At 54.7% G+C, this 20691-nt stretch overlaps 6 protein-coding genes across 6 annotated transcripts; 2 read left to right on the top strand and 4 right to left on the bottom strand.

The window, feature by feature from the left end:
- Positions 1-234: 234 nt before the first annotated feature.
- Positions 235-1575, bottom strand: ColSpa_10518 (uncharacterized protein; the record flags this gene model as incomplete). Its single annotated transcript, XM_049276730.1, has 2 exons — positions 235-951; positions 1162-1575. The coding sequence occupies 2 exons, from the start codon at positions 1573-1575 to the stop codon at positions 235-237; spliced, it is 1131 nt and encodes a 376-aa protein (XP_049132687.1).
- A 1303-nt stretch (positions 1576-2878) lies between these two features.
- Positions 2879-7205, bottom strand: ColSpa_10517 (chromatin remodeling factor mit1; the record flags this gene model as incomplete). Its single annotated transcript, XM_049276729.1, has 3 exons — positions 2879-3454; positions 3514-5130; positions 5181-7205. The coding sequence occupies 3 exons, from the start codon at positions 7203-7205 to the stop codon at positions 2879-2881; spliced, it is 4218 nt and encodes a 1405-aa protein (XP_049132686.1).
- Positions 7206-7441: 236 nt separating this feature from the next.
- Positions 7442-8450, bottom strand: ColSpa_10516 (uncharacterized protein; the record flags this gene model as incomplete). Its single annotated transcript, XM_049276728.1, has 2 exons — positions 7442-7555; positions 7833-8450. The coding sequence occupies 2 exons, from the start codon at positions 8448-8450 to the stop codon at positions 7442-7444; spliced, it is 732 nt and encodes a 243-aa protein (XP_049132685.1).
- Positions 8451-9411: 961 nt separating this feature from the next.
- Positions 9412-10812, top strand: ColSpa_10515 (rRNA methyltransferase 2, mitochondrial; the record flags this gene model as incomplete). Its single annotated transcript, XM_049276727.1, has 1 exon — positions 9412-10812. One exon carries the CDS (start codon positions 9412-9414, stop codon positions 10810-10812), a length of 1401 nt encoding a protein of 466 aa, XP_049132684.1.
- A 1049-nt stretch (positions 10813-11861) lies between these two features.
- On the top strand, positions 11862-13282 carry ColSpa_10514 (uncharacterized protein; the record flags this gene model as incomplete). Its single annotated transcript, XM_049276726.1, has 2 exons — positions 11862-12432; positions 12753-13282. 2 exons carry the CDS (start codon positions 11862-11864, stop codon positions 13280-13282), a joined length of 1101 nt encoding a protein of 366 aa, XP_049132683.1.
- A 649-nt stretch (positions 13283-13931) lies between these two features.
- On the bottom strand, positions 13932-14776 carry ColSpa_10513 (uncharacterized protein; the record flags this gene model as incomplete). The annotated part of the gene is made up of 3 exons (XM_049276725.1): positions 13932-14203; positions 14302-14666; positions 14715-14776. The coding sequence occupies 3 exons, from the start codon at positions 14774-14776 to the stop codon at positions 13932-13934; spliced, it is 699 nt and encodes a 232-aa protein (XP_049132682.1).
- Positions 14777-20691: the final 5915 nt, after the last annotated feature.

Genomic DNA, 20691 nt, shown 5'->3' with positions numbered 1-20691 from the left:
TTGTGAAAGGTAAGTTAAAAGAAGGCGGCACGTCAGCACAGTTTTGCGTTTGGTTCGGCATTCGCCCGCCGGCCACCATTGCTGGCTTGTGTCTTCTATAACGAATACAATCTATCAAGCCTGGAAACATAAAAGCCTTGCCGATATCCTCAGTCTGTCATATCTCATGTCTCATTCCGATTTCGACGGACTCATACCCAATCCAACCAAAGGAGCCTGTTCCATACCCGGACTCTAGTATGACTCGTATTTGATGTTGTTATCCTTCTCACCCATGTTCGTCTCGAGAGAGCTCAAACGCGCAAAGTCGTTCGATGTGGTGAAGTTGCCCAGGTCCTGATGGCATATCTGGCTCTGATCGGATGTCTGCTTCGAAGGCGGACCAATCGGGCCCCAGACACAAGAGGAAGTAGGTGAATTGATGTTGTGGTGGTACGCAGACCGCAGTCCTGCTTCTAACGTTAGCTTATAGGTTACAAGATGAAAGGGCTCGAGACGAGTACCAGCAGGAGTCCTGTATCCTCCAGTCTGTCTTGGGGATGGCACTGAGCTCATTTGTCCTTGAAGGCCAAGCTTCACTCCCTCGGCCCTCCGCCAAGACTGTGACGCTCTTGATAAGCCATTGTGGCCCTTTTCACTTTTGATGGGTGAAACATGTCCGCTTTGATGTTGTTGACGAGCATCAAAGTATGCTTCAGAACCGTTGTTCTGCTCGGGAAGTGCCTGTGACTGCTGTCGCTGCAGCTCGGCCTGCTGCTTCTTCCACCATGCCGGCAGTCCGTGGAACAGACCCAGGGAATTTTGCGTTGCCTTGTCGAGTGGCATCTCATGCTTGTACTTACAACCCTGCTGCGTGAAGGCACAGACGCCCTCGTGAACCCACTTGTCGCAGTAGATCTTTGGCTTCCTTGGCGGCGTGGGAGAGGAAGCTACGATATGATCAATTCTTCTCTGTAGTTTCACAAAGATTCCCGTCAGTGCATGATGTACAGTTTCAAGGAAAGAACGCACGGAGAAACTGGGGAGCTGAAAGAAACGCCATGAGCATTACCTGAAGAGCATCAGACACTGGTGCCGGTGATGGCGGAGGGGTCTGATACGTTCAGCGCCAACGATCTGGTGCTCGACGGGGGATAACAAGAGCGAAGGAAACGCGCATACCTTGAAAGCAACCGGCTGAACAGGATTACCAGCCAGATTCTGAGGGTCCGACCCTCGAGGCGGCGGAAGAACAAGCATGCCGTCAGTACCGTCCTGAACAGCCGGGATTCCCACCAGGGGCGGAAGCAAGTCGGCTGGAATGAGCCGCGTGTAGTTGCCATTTCCACGATCCAAGCAGTAGGCATAGAAACACGTCGTGTCCACGCTTGACTCCCCGCCCATATGACGCTCTGGCATCGGCGATTCCATCACCAGGTATCCATGGCCGCTGGTCGAACTGGGCGAGTGGTAGTGCCCCTGGCCAGGACCCCGACGAGCCCCCGCACCATAGCCTCCCCGCCAGGTCGGGACATCAACACGACGAGGCACCGAAGGATTGATCTCCTCGAAGTGGTAGTTGGAAGGACGGAACATCGTGTAGGGGTTCTTATAATGACCTGGTTGAGCGTCCACGTGGAGAGCGCGAGGATTGCCGCCGATTTCCAGGTTAGAGAAAATGAACGATACGGTGGAACTGATTTCAGGCGTGGTATTGCGTGTAGAGCTTCTGGAGCCAGATGGTGAGTATTATTTGTCGGAAGAGGAGTGGTTCAGGTTCGATTCCATCCTGCAATAGGGAGTGAGAAGAGCGGCAGCAATGGTTGTAGAGGACAGGAAAGAATCGAAAAAGGCCCAACCCAGGGCAGGAAAAATAAATGGTTGATTTGGGCCACCTTGCAAACGCTCATTACCTTGCTTCCAATGCTGTTGACCGTAATGATCACCTCTGGCGCGTCAATATGCGCTTCCTCCCTGCCTCAAAGACGACTTTGACGCCGTCCACTACGCGCAGGATGAATGGGGATTCCGGACCAAGGGACCAAAGACTCAGACATGAGACCCTGATGCCTTGAACGCGAAGGTCTTTAATTACAAAAGAAGCTAGAGAGAGAAAAAACTGTTCGTTGCCATCGTCGTTTGCTCGACCGAAATAAGATCCGCTGCATTCACCCGGTTAGCTGCAGTCTTGGTTGTGTACCTCAACACGTGACAAACAGCTGCCTTCTACGGTTGAACAAGTCCAACAGAGCGTAACCTCTAGCTTGTTTTCAGGAGTATCATAGTAGAGCAAAACTGGTCTGGTATATTTGTCCGGTCTGCAGGTCTCTTGTCGCGTATGTGTCAGTGCCGGCCTTGCTCCCTGACCAGAACATGCCTGCCACTTAAAGAATACCTTTCCTTCTAGAAATTCCAAATCTATGGGCCTATGTTCCTTTTCCCCCCTAGTGACCTTCCAGTAACCTCAGATATAGAGGCCTCTATCGTCGTGTCTTCTGTGTAGCAAATATGTCAATATTTTATGTCTTTCGTTGACGACGACCTTTGATCATGGCTATGATGCGTAGCTTTTCGATCAAGTTTCGTTCTGCAGAGAGGCTTCTTGCGGTCGATGGCCAGTGCCTCAAATAATCAAGAGCCAAGCGAAGTTGAGCTTCAGAAGTAAATCTTGGGCAGGAAGCTGATAGATGCCGCAAGCCGCAACTTGCACATGTGGGTGCATTGGGATGCATCTGTGACAAACCGAAAGAGTTCCTTCGCGCCTTCTTGGGCACATTCGCGTTGATTGATGTAACTGACTGCTGCAGAGCTCCATACCCACCTTGCTGGGCTGTGGCTATGGGATAACCAGTCGCTAAAGTCGTGTTCCTGAGATTATCCAGCCAATCCATGTCGGACCTCAGGAGTTGATCACCACCGCCCCCTCGCCCAGAGTTGGAGTATTGGTGAGTTGGGATTCCGGGCTGCTGGGTGTGGTAGTTGACAATGGGCTGAGCGGAATTGTTGCCACCAAGGGCTTCTCCGTTCCCCTGGACTGGTCCGAGGCTTGCGGCTTGGTGATTCTGCTCTGAATTGGGTCTCCATTTCTTGTAGACGCCTTGACCTGTCCTAGATTTTGCGTATTTTGGTTGCGAGGCGACTGTTTCCGCGGGGTTAGTTTTCGCGGGGTCGTCGTTTTGACCTTGTTGGATTGCACGAGGCCGTTCTTTGGAGTTCTGCGTTGGCGCGTCTTCTGTGGTGTGGAGTTGTTAACTTGCTGTCTCTTACTGGCACTTGTATTTCTTCGAGTGGAACGAGTAGAAGCAGATTTAGCTTTACCTTTGGAACCATTTCCCAAAGCCCTATTCTCCGTGTCAGTATCCGGTTCCTCATCGTCTTCGCCAATGAATTCTCCGTCGTTATCGGAGCTGTCGCTGTTGTCGACGGCAAGGTCAGTGACGACACCAGCTGTGCCATTGGTCTTGTAGTTGATCGCCTAAAACATAGTTGTTAGTAGGCTTGGTGGAAGCGTTTGACTCGTTTCTGCCCATTTACCTGACGGCGCCGACCACCACGACCAAGAACCTCCTTATTAAGCTCCGCGATTCGCCTGGCCTCAGCCTCGCGCTCTGCTAGAATCTCCTCCCAAACGTTTGGGTTGACTGTGGGTTCGTTCTCTTCAGCCAAGTTGTCTTCGAATCCGGCTTTGTCGTTGGCCCAGACCCGCGCAAAGGAGAACTGTGACTCAGCAGACTCGTCATTACCGGTCTTTGTCTGCTCAATATCAGACCGATCAAGAAGCTTGTCGACACTTGCGTCGTCATAGCGGATGATGTCCTTGCCGTCATGGTCGTCACTGAACAGCGCAGACGCTCCAAACTTCAAAATTGACTCTAGGTCATCCGGCTCGCCTTCTTCATCCATAGCCTCGATCAGTACATGGTCAAGAGCCATCTTCTTCCGGCCAATCTGCATGATTTTCTCTTCGGCCGAGTTCTTCGTCATTAGCTGGAAGCAGAGAACTTTGTGCTTCTGTCCAATTCGATGAGCTCGAGAAATGGCTTGAATGTCTTGATGAGGGTTGAAGTCCGGATCTAGAATGATGACCGTGTCAGCTGTCGCCAGGTTGATACCTACACCTCCTGCCCTGGTTGAGAGGAGGAATGCAAAGATATCGGAGTCCGGCTCGTTGAAGGCGTCAATGTGCTTCTGCTTTTCCAGACTGTTGATCTTGCCATCGAGTCGTCTGTGCTGGAAGCCAAGCCCATTCAGGAAGTCTTCAATGATGTCCAACTGATCCAAAAACTGGCTGAAAATGAGAACTCGGTGGCCCCTCTCCTTCAGTTTAGGCAGCATAATATTCAAAAGCATGAGTTTTCCTGATGCCGAAACAAGATTTTGGTGCATCTTATCTTGATCTAGCGATCGCTCCTCGACTGCCTCGCTATACATGAAAGGATGGCAAAGGCACTTTCTGAGCTGCATGAGGATGTTGTTCAGGCTCCCACGATCTCTCTTGTTAATCTTGTCATCCGCGAAGATGGCCTTGATTAAATCAGGGCTTTTGGCAATGATTGATTTGCAAAGCTTTTCCTGTAAAATAGACATGGAGACAGGAACAATGATCTGTGCCATGGGAGGCAGAAACTTCAAGACCTGAGCTTTCGTTCTTCGAAGGAAGTATTGCTTGATTCGACCATGAAGCTCGGGCAGGTTTTGGCCATTCAACTCCTGGAACTCCTCGTCAAGTTTCGCCGCGTTCTGAGTTGGGTCGACGAACTGCAGCAAGTTGAAAAGCTCTCGCTTATTGTTCTGCAATGGCGTGCCCGTCAAGAGGAGCCGGAAGGGGAAGCGCATAGAACGTAGAGCCGTGTACAACAGGCTCTTGTCGTTCTTCAGTCGTTGACCTTCGTCAACTACTAAACCAGCCCACTGGACTGAGCTAAACTTGTGCTTCGTCCGTTCATCCTGAGCAGAGTCGTACGACATGACGACGACATGGGCCTTGATGTTCTGAGAGCGATTCGGGAAAAGCTCAAACTCATATGCCAAGTCCTGTGCTTGTTTGCCCCCGTGGTAAGTGACAACTCGGAGATCTGGAGCCCATTGTTTGATTTCGCGCCGCCAGTTCGGGCAAGTGGAATTCGGGACGACAATGAGGAACGGCCAGCACTAGAGGAATTAGCACACCGAAAACCTTATCGTACATAGCAAGTACGCACCTTCGGGTCGCTGTGGACGAGAGTTGAAATCAAGCCAATGACTTGCACCGTCTTGCCTAAACCCATCTCATCGGCAAGAATGACGTTCTTGCTTTCGTGGTAGTTCCATAAGACCCAGTTGACACCTTCAATCTGGTAATCCATCAGCTTGCCGCGACGGAGGCCAGGAGGTTGATGGTTCAATTTGACGAATTTCTGATCCTTCCATTTGTTTACCCGCTCCTTCATCTTGGCATTTGGAGGGCTGTTGAAGTACTTGCCAGCCAAGTATTCGTAGTATGCCGCTTTGAATGCGCTGTAGAGTTCTCCAGTATCTGGCTTTGGCGGGGAATCCCAGACCGTCTCGTCGTAGCCAAGACCTTGAAATTTGACGTATATCTTGTCGACATTGCCGATGCGGTCCATTTCACCCTCCAATGTTCCCCTTGCCGTGCCCTTCACCTTGGCCTGAAAGATGACATCAACAAGAAGGTACTCCTGAGGGATTGCCTCAGTTTTAGTAAACTTCAGTGCCAGGTTTTGATCTGCATCCTTCTTTGCAAAAGAGGTGCGCATGGCTCCCGCAGCGATGTGGAAAACCCAAGCTCCAGGCATCCAGCTGCAATGAAAGTATGATTTACCCTGCCACTTGATAAGGTACTCTTTCTCGTCCTCCTTCAAGTCGCTGTATGTCTTTCCGGACTCGAGTGACTTCTTTTCGGCAGGCCGCCAAGCCACCAATGTCTGGATCTTGTCAGATACTGTACCGCAGTCGAAGCACTTCCAGTCAACAGAGTACTCTGAGAGACGTTGTTGACGAAGGTCGGACAAGTCTGAGTCCATCTCAGATGAAGGCAGATGCTCGTAGTGCCAACCACGTTTGCACATAGTACACCGGAACAGCAGGTTGTCAGCATTGTTGACCAAGGAAGGGTCAACAGGTGTAATTGGGTCCTCGCCACCGTTCTCGAGACGGATCTTCTCTTCCTGCTTTGAAGTTCTTTTGGGTGCGAATGCGGCGCACGAGCGTCCAACGCCTTTGCACTGTTGGCAATGATCGTGTCGCGGACTGTTCTTGTCCTTCTTGTCGTAGAATCTGATGCAGTACTTGCACTGAAGAACGAAATCGTCAACGCCGACCTTGGTGACGATATGCTCTCGAGCTGATCTGTATCCGATGCAGCCTTTGTGAAACGACATGGAGCAGCCTTGACATCCAATCAATGGGCCTCTGTTCACAGCAGGGCCGGCGTTGCAGGCTCCACAGAAATCGGTGTGAAATTGATTGAATGGCGAACTATGGTTGACTGGCTTGAAGACTTCCTTGATATTGACAACCCTTGGTGCACTGGCTGGTGCTGTGTCTTCGATGTAGAATGATTCATCATCCATCAGCGCTTCATCCAGCATGCTGGCCTTGTTTCTGGTCGACCTGCCAGACCGGCGGCGGTCCTCGAACTCAATCGATGAGCCTCGTGATCTGGGTTGCCGAATTGTCTTTGCTTTCGCCTTGAGACGCCGGGATTTTTTGCGCCGGGACGAAGAGGGCTTTGGCAGAAGGTCGGAAGTGATGATCTGAAAGTCATCATCGTCGTCATCCTCAGATTGCTGGCGAGGCGGGTCTTGAGACAGCTCATCCATATCGTCGTCGCGAGTCAAAGGCATGTTGGTGAAGACCATGCTGGTCAGTTTTAGCTGTTTCTGAGTGCGTTCTCTGAGTTGACGACCTTGCGGCGGGGCTTCGTCCTTGTGATCATCGTCCGAAATCATCGGCGAGCTGTGACGATTGCTTTGTCTTGCGGATATGCGCTGTCTTTTCGAGCGACGAGGACCAATGTCCTCATCAGAGTCCAGAGTGGAATTTTGGCGGGTTCGACGGTGAGTTGAAATGCGTTGGCGGTTGGATTGGTAGGGAACATCATCTTCGCTAAGCGCCATGGTATTGTCATCGGCGTCAGAGTCGGCAACCGACTCATCCCACGCCCCTTGCCATGACCTCTTCTTCGCTCGGTTGTCATCAACGCTGACATTTCCGTTCTCAGTCATGTTGTTCTGGAATCGCAAGAGAGCAAGCTGTGCGTTTTCGTATGAGAGTAAATCGTCGACCGTAATCTTAAAGTGTTAGCGTCTCGGAAATATGTAAATATTGAAAGACTTGTTCACTTCTGAATGGTGTCAAAAAGAGAGTGCTTGAGAAGGATGTCTTGGACGAAAAGGGCAGACTCGGAGAGAGAAGATAAAAAAAGGCACAGAAGGCAGGCGCCAGGGGATTGGTGTGCAAATCAGCCAGTCGCCAACCGCGTGCATGTGAGCTGGCCGAGCCCAGAGACAACAATCCTCATGTGTTCTTCAAGTTGCATACAGCAGGTAAGCAGCTTCAGAACGTTAGATGCGGGCTGTCAAGTGTGAAGTAGGAGGCCCGTGATAACAGTAAGAGTGGCTCAAGGTAGGTAATAGGAAAAGGCAAAGTAGACAGTTTGAGAGATGATTCCGGGTTGAGGTAAGGTGGTTGATCGAAAGAGACTGATCTCAAACTACCCAAGGTAGGTAGATTGGGCGAGAAAGGAAACAATGGTAGAAGACGATAGACAAGTAGATATGAAGAGCGCCCGTTAAAAGGCAAGAGCAACCGGGAAAGATTCGATACTCGAGAAGCAAGAGGAAAACACTTACGATATCCTGCCGGCCATCTGTGAATTCCGCCTTGTACCACACTTCGCCTTCGGATCCTGTGACCTTTTCGACGACCTCGTTCACAACGTCACTTGTGATAGAGACATATTGTGCGCGTTCTTCTGGCGACAAGTCGGGAAGGACGATCTCCAATTTGCAAGTACGCCACTCGGGATCCTGCAGTGCAGTATTTTCGGCGCTCGATCTGTTAGCGAATGTAGAGTTCACATGTGTGTCTCCAACTTCAATGGAGGGGCTATGCTCGTCATTTTCGATGTCGATCTTCATCGAGGTCTGCGCATCTTCTGTCGTCGCAGGTGTGGGTTCTAGGGGGATTTTGTCGGTTGTGGCCTTCACAGAGGAGTCAACTCCACCGAAAACTGTCATAGTTTCGTCGGAAGTTGTGTCTTCAGCTTCAATATCGTTGGCCATCGTTTTGTCTGCCGTGGTCTCGGTTGGATTCTCGCTGGGCATGTCTTCGCTAACTTGGATATCGGGTCCGTTGGGCTCGGCTGAAGTACCGAGGTCGGAGTTGTCGAGTCCGAAGAGCGCGTCGCTTGGAGAGCCCGCAAGCGACTGCACGACCTCGTCGTCAGCGCTGGTCGGAACGTCGTCCATGATGCGATAAGCTGTGACGTTGTAGCATTTGATGGGTGGGGAGACGGGAAGAGCCGATGGGAGGTTGTGATGTATTTTAGTTGCCGGTGATACAAAGGAAAATAAAATAAAAACCAAGAACCAAAACCGAGCCGCCAACTGATCCGATTATTACGCTCGGGTGCTCCTACAAGCAGCAGGCTGTCGTGCGGTGGGAAATGAGGAGTTGCAGGTTGCTCGCTGTCGAGACTCTGGCAGGTGCACTTCAATGTACAACGCGACGATGCTCGAAACCGCGTTGCTCCATTAAACCTCGTTTCCCGAAAGAGCGCGCAGTCACTGGAGGAAAGTACGTACCAGTTCAAGGGCCCCTTCTTTGTGTGGAGGGGGCGCGTTGTGCCGGTAGAAGAAGCCCGCCAGATCGCCCTCTTCATCCAATCAAAGGCCAGTGGCAGCTTCAATAGAGCTTTACCGCCCAGACCCTGCGTAGGAGCAAAGCGGCAGAAAGAAAAAAAAACCGACCAGGAGGCGAGTACTTGGAACTCGTACATAGCCCACCTACAACATAGTCACTCATGTAGCAGCCAAACAGCAATATCAACACCTAGGCCTATCCCATTTACGCAATGCAATGAGTCTCCTTTCAATATGGAGCGCTTCCCGCCCATTTACAACTTCGACAGCACCATTTCTTCTTTCCCGCAGCCCACTGCTCTCTAGCCAGGCGCGCAATGCTTCGCTTTCTGCGATCCACCGCGGAATATGGCGTTCTGACAAGGGGTCTCGCAACGACCGCCCGAGTAGGCCTGACTCTCGGTCGCGTTTAACGGAATCGCGAGGCCGAGGTCGACCCAGAGACGCAGCCGAATCCAAACCAGATTCTTTCAGCGACCGATTTTCACGCGCTATTGGCAGCCGTCGAGATGGCCCTCGAGACCGCGAGCCACGACAGCACTTCAAGCCGAAGAAGGCGTTCCAGAAGATGCAGGAGATGGAGGAAGAAGGGGGAAGAAAGTCGCGGAGCAAACGATTCAACGACCCCGAGTTTTCCTTTGGCAAGAAGAGTCTGGTGTATCAACTCAACCGAGGCGAGTTGAAGGACAAGGTTTCAAAGCTACTGGAGAAAAAGGACACACGTGATGGAGATTCTCCGAGGCCATCTTTTCAGCCTGATCGGCGGGGCGACCGCCAAGACGACCGTCAACCTGACCGTCGTCAGGATCGCTACCAAGACCGGCAACACGACCGTTCGACACGGAGACCAGGATTCACGCAGGACAGAATGAGATCTATGAGGGATGGTGCGCGCAGGGAGCTTGAGGACGGAGATACACCTCGGCGGCGGTACGACTCGAGGAGGTCAGAAGACGATTCGCACGCAAAAAGGTCATCGGACTTCCCGGTTTCGGTTCAGTATACCACTGCCGCGTCGCAATTTCTCTTTGGTCGTTCTGTCGTGAAAGCAGCCCTCAAAAACTCGAGACGCAAACTCTACCACCTTTACGTCTACCAGGGCAGCAACAAAAACACCACCAAGGACGATGACTGGATTCTGGCTTTGGCGGAGAAGAAAAAAATCAAGGTCACTCGTATCTACGAAAGCGACCAGAAGCTGCTCGACAAGATGAGCAAGGGTCGGCCACACAACGGCATGGTCATTGAGGCATCACCTCTGCCGCAGCTGCCGCTGACGGGTCTTGGCGCAGAGTCGAACGAGCTGAAGGGCTACCCCGTCTATGTGGCTCGTCAGTCCAGGGAAGAGACCGAGATCAACGGTACTGAGGGCTTCATCCCGTGCCGGCCTGGATCTCCTAAACCGCTTGTACTCCTTTTGAACGAGATTTTGGACCCCGGCAACCTTGGCGCCATTCTTCGAACCGCCAGGTTCCTCGGCGTGTCGGCGGTTGCTATCACGCAGAGAACATCGTCGACCATCACTTCTACGGTGTTGAAGGCGGCAGCGGGCGCTGCCGAAGAACTGAGGCTCTTCTCGGTCGAAGACCCCGTCGCATTCCTGGACGCTTCTCAGAAGGCCGGGTGGACTTCTTACGCAGCTGTCGCACCGACGGCTGGACTGCGCAACGACAACCGTCAATGGACCCCGGAAAGCATCGAGGATTCCAAGCCTCTCACCAAGGAGCCTACCATCCTAATCCTTGGAAACGAAGGCAGCGGTCTCCCCTACGACATTAGGAAGAAGGCCACCCGTGAGGTTACAATCCCACGCATGGTCATGTCAAGCTCGGTGGACAGCTTGAATGTCAGCGTGGCTACGGCGCTGCTCTGCAACTCATTCCTGAGAGGTGTGCAGCCGCCACTGACTCTCACCGAGAAGTTGCAGAAGGACGCTCGCAAGGCAGACAGCGGAGAGAGTCTGTTCTGATAGGACGGAGATGTAACAACTTGTACCATATATGTACGACTACCTGTAAACGATCATCTAGAGGATAGAGTATTACCCTAGCGCTCTTGGTGCGCGGAGCGCAAATCATCTTCTCTGCAAAATATGGCCTCCGAGTAAGGATCGCCAGATCGCTGAGGTGCGCAACCTCACGAATGCTGTGCCATGCTCGAGTTCCCGCAGTGCATGAGATCGGCTGGCGCGACCCATCGGCGCGGGCTGGTTGCCCAGGTGGCGCTCCGGAGAAGCTACCCGTTGACCCCTGCAAAACCTTACAGCCCAACCCCTGACAGCGTCCAGGTCTGTGTTTCTCCCGCGAGCTTAACAAACGGTCGCCGACCCGCCTGGGCCCTGAATGACGTCTGTTTGGCAACTGTCAACCAGCCCCAGCCCCCTAAAGAATCCCTAGCGTAAGCGGTACGTACCGAGCTGAACGAACGGTGCTATTGCCAGATAACAAAGCCAGCAAGCGCGCGACCCGGTAATCCCAGAAAAATAACCAATGCAAACGCAAACAAACGTATTGTCGGTGATCGGATCTCGAGTTTGACGTGTCTCGCTGCGGGTCACAGACAGCAAAGAGACAACGGTCGGATACGAGAGAAGCGAACTTGGGGCGGTGAGGTGTCGCAGCTGGCGGCCTCGAGCGTATGCAGCTCCATCACCTTGCAGGGTGGGAACCCCGAGGTGTCCAGCTCTCTCTTCTCTCTCTCGCCCAGCCACCGATTTCCGCACCTCGAAACTCGATGACCCTTGACGCCTCACTGATTACCGACCGGCCCTTTTCATGAACTCGCACATCTATACGAGCGACGAGCCCCTCCTCATCGTGCAGATTTAATATAGACGTCAAAATTCACATTCAACTGTCGTCGCGGTCGCCATTGAGCTCAACTGACAAGACGCGACTGAAGCTGCCTTACACACAGGAGCTTGGGCCGGCTCGCCGATCCTAACCACCCACAGCACCATCACCAAGAACAAGGCGATCCGTTGAGCGAGGGCGAAAGCTCTGCCTCGATCTCGGCACAATGCGTTCCCTCTCACTCATCGGTCTGCCCTCTTCGCTCCTGCTTCTCATAGCAGCCCACGTCAACGCAGAGCACCCAGCAGCCATCCGCAAAATGCCACCAAACGCCGGCGAGAAGCTCCTGCCCGACGACCTTGCCTTTGCCGACGACATCTTCACCACCCCGCTCTCACCCCGCGAGGAGCTCGTCGCCGCCCGCATGGCTGACGACCCGCTCCTCTACAACGCCTCATTCCCTTACCGCCCGCCCTTTGCGGAGCACTTTGACAGCGCCAACCATGGCTGGCAGCACCTACGGCGTGCCGCCGAGGTTCTTCATATCCTCGAGAGCAGACAGTCATGCCCTGCGAACATGAACAGCTGCGACAATATTGGCTCGCCGAACAAGTGCTGCATGAGCAATGAGGTGTGTGTGAGGGTCCAGGATCAACGGGTCGGGAACGTCGCCTGTTGTCCGCTGGGTGCTTCATGCAGTGGAGCCGTAGGAGCATGTCCCAGCGGCACGACGAGCTGTGACGCTGAGCTCAGTGGTGGATGTTGCATTCCGGGTTACGTCTGTCAAGGTGTCGGCTGTAAGTCTACACAAAAATGTTTGAGTGCTGGCGTGATCATGAGCTGACTCTTCCAGGTGTACCCAGCCCTCTCCCGGCGCCGAGCACTTCACCCACCCAAACGGCCACGAACGGAGGAGGAGGTGGAGGAGGAGGTGGTAGTGGAGGTGGAGGCGGCAGCAGCACCGGAGGCGGCGGCAGCGGCGGCAGCGGCGGTGGTGGTGGGTCAGGCGGCACAACTGCACGGGAGACCGTCACGACCACCACCGTCTCTACGACGACACTCGCAGACGGCAGAACCACCACTGTTCTTGTCACGATCATCATAACAGTGAACCCAGGCACCGCCACAACGAGGAGAACCACGACCACCACCGAAAACCCCGGCGAGACCCCGACGACTTCGGGCGCCTCGGACGCTGTGCCCCCGTTCCGACCAACGTCGACCAACTCAGGCGAGGACGGCAGCCAGCCCATCCCGTCGGACTACTGCCCGACTGGCTTCTACGCATGTCTCGCTCGCGCCGGCGGAGGCTGCTGCCAGACCGGCCGCGACTGCGCCACAACGTCGTGCCCACCCACGCCATCTACCACCATCATCAGCAACGGCGTCACTGTCGTCGTACCCGTCACCGATGTGCCAGAGCCGCAGGCGACGGAGACGTGCGCCAGCGGCTGGTTTCTGTGCGGCGAGGAGGGCGGCCCCGTCCCCGGCTGCTGTCCGAGCGGGTACGAGTGCGGCACCGCGAGTTGCTCGAGCGTCTCACCCAGCCAGACGGGCGAGATCCAAAAGCATTTCCCCAACGCGGGATCCAGGGCCGCGGTATCTCTGGCCCTGATGGCCGTTCCATTCGTGTTTGCATTGCTTTGAGACGATATTATCATGCATTGGGCGGCGTTTATAACTGGAATTCGGAAGCATTAGGGAAACGGGACGATGAACGAGATCAGGGCACATGAGAGACCGCGAGGGATGCGAGGTCTGCGCGTATCGCTTGGCTTGGAATGAGAACCACGTTGATTGTTGCGTGAGTGCGTGCATGGGAAAGCAGATATTCTAATAATGAAACCTAGGTCCTAGCAAACAGTCTGTCGCTCCGTGGCGAATGCAGATATGGGATCCCTCCAGCTCCTCGAAAAATGAGGTTCAAAGGACTGATGTGCCTCTATAATGCTCCCTGGCATACTGGACTCCGTACTCGCTTTTGTTCCAAGTACGAACAAACAATTATTTCCCGTCGCCCCCGAGATTCAACTCAGGCCAGCGACGCCCTTGTCCCCGCGTAATTCCGTGTCGAATGCCGTCCCAAGTCAGATGAATCTATACAAAACAAAAACTCCTCTGCGCCCCGAGTGCCTCGAACGGCTCCTGCATGCCACCGCCGGTGCGGTGCGGTCGTCGATTAGTAATTAAAGGTCTAGGTTGTGTGAAGGGGGTCGGCCTTAGCGGCCTGGCGATGAGCGAGATGCTCGAGACGCGACGACGCAATCCCACGTCCCTTGGACGAAAGAACGGTCGTCTAGATGAAGTACGCGGCCACGAGACCCGCAAGGGCGAGGTATCCGGCGCTGTTCTGCACGGCGCCGGCGGTGGGCACCGGGGTGATGCCGCCGGTGATGGACTTGGAGGGCGGGATGGGGGTGCGCGTACCCGACGCGCTGCCAGAGTCACCGCCGCTCTCGGTCGGCACGGTGCCGTTGCCGGAGGGGCTAGGTCCACCAGCGGAGGGCCAGGTCCACCAGCGGAGGGGCCGGTTCCGGTTCCCGTAGGCCACGGCGCAGAGGACGGAACCTGCACCGTGCTAGGGAGTGCTCTGGTCCTGGTGTCGGTTCCCGTAGACCGCGGCGCAGAGGACGGAACCTGCGCCGTGCTAGAGAGTGCTCTGGTACTGGTGTTGGTGCCGTTGTTGGTGGACGGCTGGGGGGCGATGGGGTTCGTCGTCGACGGCCCGGCACCCGTACCGGACGCGGTCGCGTACGGCGTGCAGACGCTGGACGGGAGCTGGAAGGGTTGGGCAGCGTAGACGATGCAGTTCTTCTCGCAGGCGGCGTCGCCGGACTGAGACTGGGACTGCCAGCACCGGGCGAGCTGCAGGACGCCGGGGGGGAACTGGCCGGCGAGGTTGTTGCTGCAGCTGGCGGCCAGGCCGTGGCCGTTGGCGTCGCAGCGGATGATGACGTCCGTGCGAAGGGAGTCGCTGGTGCAGAAGGCCGCGTTGGGACGAGGGCAGTTGTACCGGCCTATCGTCGAGTTGCTGGGGACGGTGTTAGTGAAGGCTTGGGAGAGGGGAAGAGCGACGTACTACATGAATTGGGCTGAGGCAAGCGCCGAGGCGACGAGGACGACAGCTGCTGATGTCTTCATGTTGATGGTTTCGGTGGTGAAGTGCTGTAATATGAACAACGGCACAATATGAGGGATGGTGGTGATGGGATGTGGCTGTTGTATAGCTGAGCTCACAAAACAAATGATGTGATACTGTTACTGTGATACTGTACTGTGGTATGAGATAGAAGTAGTTGTAAGGGATGAGAGATAGAGATGCGGATGAGCTGGAGAGGGAAAACATGGTCATACATATATAGATTGCACGAGATGCGTAGTCAGTGACAGCGAAGGTGCCGTCGAAGCCATCTCCAGGCACGAAGAGGAATGGCTGAGACCGGAGAGGCTGGGGACAAGTTTGGGACGTACCGCAAGCGAGCAAGCCGACAAGCAACCGACCCTACCTTGCAGAGACTGCTGGACTTGGAAAGAGACGAGAAGCCGGCATTGAGGCAAGGTCAGCCGTAATGGCGAAGCCAAGCTGGGCTGAGGCTGGGAGCGGCGCTTGCTTGTGGGTCTGTCAATGGGCCAACTGGGATTCCGTCGGCGTCCTTTCTTGACAAACCTTCCTATTCGAGAGAGACTTAGTCGGTTGCCTCTCCTTTGCTGTCGAGTCACCTTTCCCGGCCTAATCCGCTATTAAGCTGCGCCCTGCCGAAAGCGCCCGAGATCGCAAATCTGCCCGACGCCGTTTGTGCAGCTCCGTACACTGAGGAGAAACTACCTCGCTTGGCCATGCGATGCACACGTACATGTAGATGTAGATGGTGGCGTGTGGCACGCGGATGTGTTGATGGATGGACGAACTGGTGGTGTTCTGCTACCCTGGTTTCGGGAACGATGGGGAGCAGGGGTCCTGCAGGGAAGGGATGGCGAGGAATGGGAGTTGGCAAGCCGAACTTCATGTCGTTCTGCCGTTACCAGCGTATGCGTAGAGACGTTAACGGACGTTGCATCGCTGACAACACAAGGGGGAGCTTCCCACCCCCTGTCGCGATGCATTCCTTAGGGAAGCAGATGGACACTCGGCTTGGTTGCGCACGGCGCATCCAGTTTGCCCAGCGTCTTCCAGAGCCCCCTCCTCTTGGCCAGGGCTTGCTCGGCCCGGAAACATTTCTATTGCGCTAACGAAGAGTTCGAATTATGAAAAGCGGCCTTCCAGCTGTGGGACTCCCCTCAGCTGAGAAGATAGGTAGCTATCTCACAGCGGCTCCTTAGCAACTCACATGAGACGGTGCAGATGAACAAGGTGAGACAATTTACACACAATGCAAACCTGAAAGTGGCCGGGGCAGAGGAGTGTGGTGCCTGCGCATTCCGATACTGCCGAGGACGGCGGCGACGCCAACGGGGAAACACGTCTCTGGGGAGGGAGAGAGAGAGAGAGAGAGAGAGAGAGAGGAAGAGCACGAGACGACGTGCATCTGTCAAGCCACTATTCGTCGTAAGCTCGCCTCCGTCATGCTCACACGTTTCCCGCGTGGGATGGGGACAGTCCAAGTCCAAGTCCGCCTCCGAGCCCGATCGTCAGGAGGAAAGAGAGCGGATGGTTCGGATGCCCACCAGGGTTTCGGGGGTGAACTCCAGCCGTCCAGAGAGTCGGCGTGCGTCACTTGCATGGCCGGGAATTGTCTCCAGCACACTCATCTCCCATTGCCGAGGTTCTTGAGGTACGAACTCTGTGGCTTCGAGCTCGGAGACCAACTCGTTCAGCCAGCCGGGCTGGTGGACAAGTCTTTTCCAAAGAAAAACGTCGACCTGCGGACGTAATGCCGGCACCGCCTCTTGGCACACAGAGTGCACCCGAGGATAGATGGTTGCAGAAGCGACGGAGCGGCGAACGGTTAGTCGTGTTCCTTTCAGCCCTGTTTCGCCGAGGTCTTCAGCGCTTATTCCGTCCTGCGTGGGATAATCCTATCAGGTATCGGCCCGGTTGACTCCGAGCTGAACTGGCGACATGGCGCGTCCTCTCGTGTTGATACGCCTCACATTCCCAAAGTCGCTAGAAGCGGTTTTGTTCGTGTCGTTTCCAGGATCGCCGCATCTGGCGAGCCCAAATGGCCGAGAGAAAAAGATGTTTTGGGACACTTGGCGGCCGCTGGCGGCCGCCGGAATGTTTCTAGCCCAAGCCTGTAACCGAAATAGAAACACTCAAAGTCCCTGTCGCGCATTCCTGGTAAAGACCGCGCGCGCCCCGCCGTTCCCGAGCTCTATCTACCCTGTCGGAGGGGTTCTGCCGAAGCGCACCGGGGTCTTGGGAAGAAAGTCCCCCACCACAACTCGCGACGCGTCCCCCCGCGTCCCCCCGCGTCTCCGGCGCCTGCCGGACACTCCATTCACTGCCTGTCGTGGAGCTAAGAAAGATGCAAGTGGGCAAGCGGGATCATGAACTGGGTGTCTTCCTCAGCTGATGTGGCAGGGCTGTGTGTCGTGCCACCAAAAGACTAAACGCCTCGAGTGATGTCATCGCTCACTCCCCCTGTTTGTGCATCTAGTATCATGGTTAGTGACCTCACATTTGCCTCTAGTTAACGAAATCACAGTCGGACGCACAGTAACTTTTCAACACTCTGAGCGCAAAAGGGTACCGCTAATATCATAATTCATATATGCACCTCATATGCTTGCAACTCAATGATTTTCATTGGCATCAATGAAACCAGATTCCAGGACCAGCACCAACCGCCGACTTTTCCACTCACGACTCCAACCGCCGACAACGCCTATACCACCAGAAAACCTCATCTGCTTGTATGGAACGCTATTGACATTGTCACTGCGTCATACAAGCCCTGTTGTTCCCATGATTTCCTATCATTCTTTCCTTTACAGCTCCTCGTAGGCCTCGGTCTGGTTGACCATGGCGCTGAGGGGCCGCGCTTGACCATGATGCTCATGATCTCGTACAGTGCGTCGGCAGCAGCCATGGTAGTGTGCTCAGCGTTGGTGTCGTAGGCGGGCTGTTGGTTTCTATAGTTAGCTATCCGGTAGTTACTGAACAGTAGTGGACAGGAAACACTTACGGCAACCTCGACGATATCAGCAGCAATCAAGTTCAGGCTCTCCAAACCACGCAGGATCGTGCGGAGCTCACGCGTGGACCAGCCACCAGTCTCCGGGGTACCGGTAGCGGGGGCAACTATCGGCGTTTGTTAGTCACAGTCCCCCGAGCGTTGTTCAGCAATGTTCTCTTACAGGCAGGGTCAAGGGTGTCAATGTCCAAGGACAGGTAGACGGGGTTCTTGGTGCCGACGCGCTCAATGATGCGCTTGATGATGCCATCGGTGCCGATCGTGTCAATCTCGCGGGCCTCGACAATCTCGAAACCGCAGTAACCGTCGTTCTCGTAGTCACTGGGGCCGCTGAGGGTCGTACGGATGCCGGCATGGATGTTGGAGTCATTGCGCAGCAGGCCCTCCTGCGAGGCGTGGTAAAAGTACGTGCCGTGGTTGATGCTAGCGACCTCGGACGGGGAGCCGCCAAAGACCTTGGGACGCCCTGACTACATTTAGTTTTGGAAAGATGGGTGGTTGGCCGTTCATTGCTTACATGTGTCGAGATGGCTGTCGAAGTGGATGACAGAGACCGGACCGTAGGCGCGGTTGATAGAGCGCAGCAGAGGAAGGGTGATGGTGTGGTCACCGCCAAGGGTGATGACACGAGGTAGGGTTCGCTCGTTCTTCGCGGGACCCTTCTTCGCCGCATCGGTCGCCGGCTGGCGAGAGAGGATGTTGAAGTGGCCCTCCTCAATTTGGTGCAAGGCCCAGGTGTTGTCATATCTAATGGCTCGTTAGAACATGCTGGCAGAGCTGTGAGACAGTCTATCCTTACGAGGTAACCGGGATATCTCCGCAGTCCAGGACGGTGGCCCAGCTGTTGAAGGGGTTCGTGGCCAAAGGCACGTTGTAACCTCCACTGTGAGTGTGTAAGTACCTCTTCTTTCCAAGTCTTTCTGAACGCAAACGTAAACGTACTATAGGTTCAAGCGGCGGGAGCCTTGACGGATTCCCGAAGGGCCGAAACGAGCACCGGGACGGTACGAAGTGCCGGTGTCAAAGGGGGCACCTAAGCATTGTCAGCAAGTTCCGGAGCCAAGCGCCGTGCGTATGTCCTACCAATGAAGGCAATGTCGTATCTGACATCCTTTGCGCCTAGGCACGGCTGGTAGGGCAGACGGCCGAAAGTCGAGATGCCTGAGAACACCGAGTCGGCCTGCGACAAGTCAGATACAAATCATTGGCCAACCCATTCAAAACCATACCTGAGTGCCGCCATCACCAGGAAGGTTGTTGTACCAGAGAGACTGGTGAGGCCCGGCAATGGACTTTTGGTGGTCGTCGTGGTCACCGTGACCATAGACGGTTGCCGCAAGGCAAAGGGCGAGGATGCTTCGAGAGATCATTGTGCTGAGGCTTGAAGGTAAGGCAAGTTCAAGTTGCAGCTGATGACCAAGAGAATTCTGCAGAATCGTAAAGGGAAAAGGCCGTGCTTTTATGAATCTCGGCCTGCTGCAAGGTCCCAAGTCTTGTCAGAAGAGGATTGGCCCCTCAGTTCGACAGCTCTCCACGCATGATGATCGATTGCAGCATCAGGTATGGTCCGGGACCGGCTCCCAAGCTTATCAAGGCCGCTTTGAACACACCGACGGGAGCTCCCTGTGATGGGACTGGTCAATGGAGAGCATCAGATGCGGTGTCGGGAAAACCATTAACGTGTTGGTGTTAGGTAAAGACCAGGGCCGTGGCAGAGTTGTTGGCAATGCGGGGCAGAGATAAAGCTCCCTCCTGCTCCAGTGTCATGATGCTTGCAAGATCAGCGCAGATGTTGGGCTCAAGCGTCGATTGGTCTAGTCGGCTCTGCACTCCGGATGGGAAACCCCAAGATCAAACGCTCGGTACATATGTTGGCAGGGTTCTGCCTAGCAGTCGAGCCGGTGGGAAGGTGGCATCTCCGTGAAAAGAGCGAACCAAGAGTCTTTGAACGGTCTAGACGCCACGAGAAGGGCGGGGGTGGGTTGAGTATTCGTCGGGTGTTATGATGCAAACTCTGAGATAGATAAGCCAGAATGGGTTCCCGAGATGCATCTTCTGCAGGGCCGTCGGCTGGGTGTTGGAGAACTTAGGAGCCGTTACAGCACAACCTTAGATGCGCGGGGGAGGAGCGCCCGTCAGACTGGGACGAGCCGAAGGCCCCATAGCCAATGAAAAGGCATTGATTTTGTTCATGAGTCGTTGAATGTGCGAACGTCTGTCGTCCCCTAGAGTCCTGTTCAACGAAGACGCATTGACGAAGGCTCTTTGAAGGGAGTTTCCTTCGATGACGACGTGGGGCAACCCTACGCGGGGCTGATAAGATAAAGCTACGGCGCGCTAGCATATGCAAGCTGTGCTAGACGCTTACCCGAATAGGAAAACAAGCAGTAACGGCCACCTCGGTGCGCTTGCAGTCCATCATGCACGTTCTGCAGGCTGTTCGCCTGAAGCGAGCACGATAGAGATGACAGTGTTGCAAGTCCCGGGTCAGGATGATGATAAGAGGCTCGTTTTCCCTGGAAAAAGCTTTGGTGACATGCCCATGGCTTTTAGCCAAACAGATAAGGACCGATGGATTCATATCACGCTTGCGTCGCTCATTGACCGGCATCTCCGGGGACGACACATATAAACTCCCGCATATCTCTCTGCCTACTCGTTTGATTTCCCACCTGGGTATTCCCTCGTTTGATACGGCTACTTATCAGCACATACCGGCCACCGAAGGTAATATCTGATCCCAGCTGTTTTTTTCAGAAGATGAAACACCTTTTGAGGTGGTCCATACCACCTGTGACGGACGGAGTCGGCCGAACACATTGTGGGTTGGACGCCGGGGCCCGAGAGTGCTCCGCTCCGGTGGTATGGGCAGCCCGACAGGCGCTTCCGGCCGAAACATGCCGACCCGGCTGACTGAACCAA

The sequence above is a fragment of the Colletotrichum spaethianum genome, assembly GCF_022836535.1.
Source record: "Colletotrichum spaethianum MAFF 239500 DNA, contig36, whole genome shotgun sequence".
NCBI lineage: Eukaryota > Fungi > Ascomycota > Sordariomycetes > Glomerellales > Glomerellaceae > Colletotrichum > Colletotrichum spaethianum.
The sequence above is the reverse complement of the archived record's forward strand: the minus strand, read 5'-3'. Positions and strand labels throughout refer to the sequence as shown.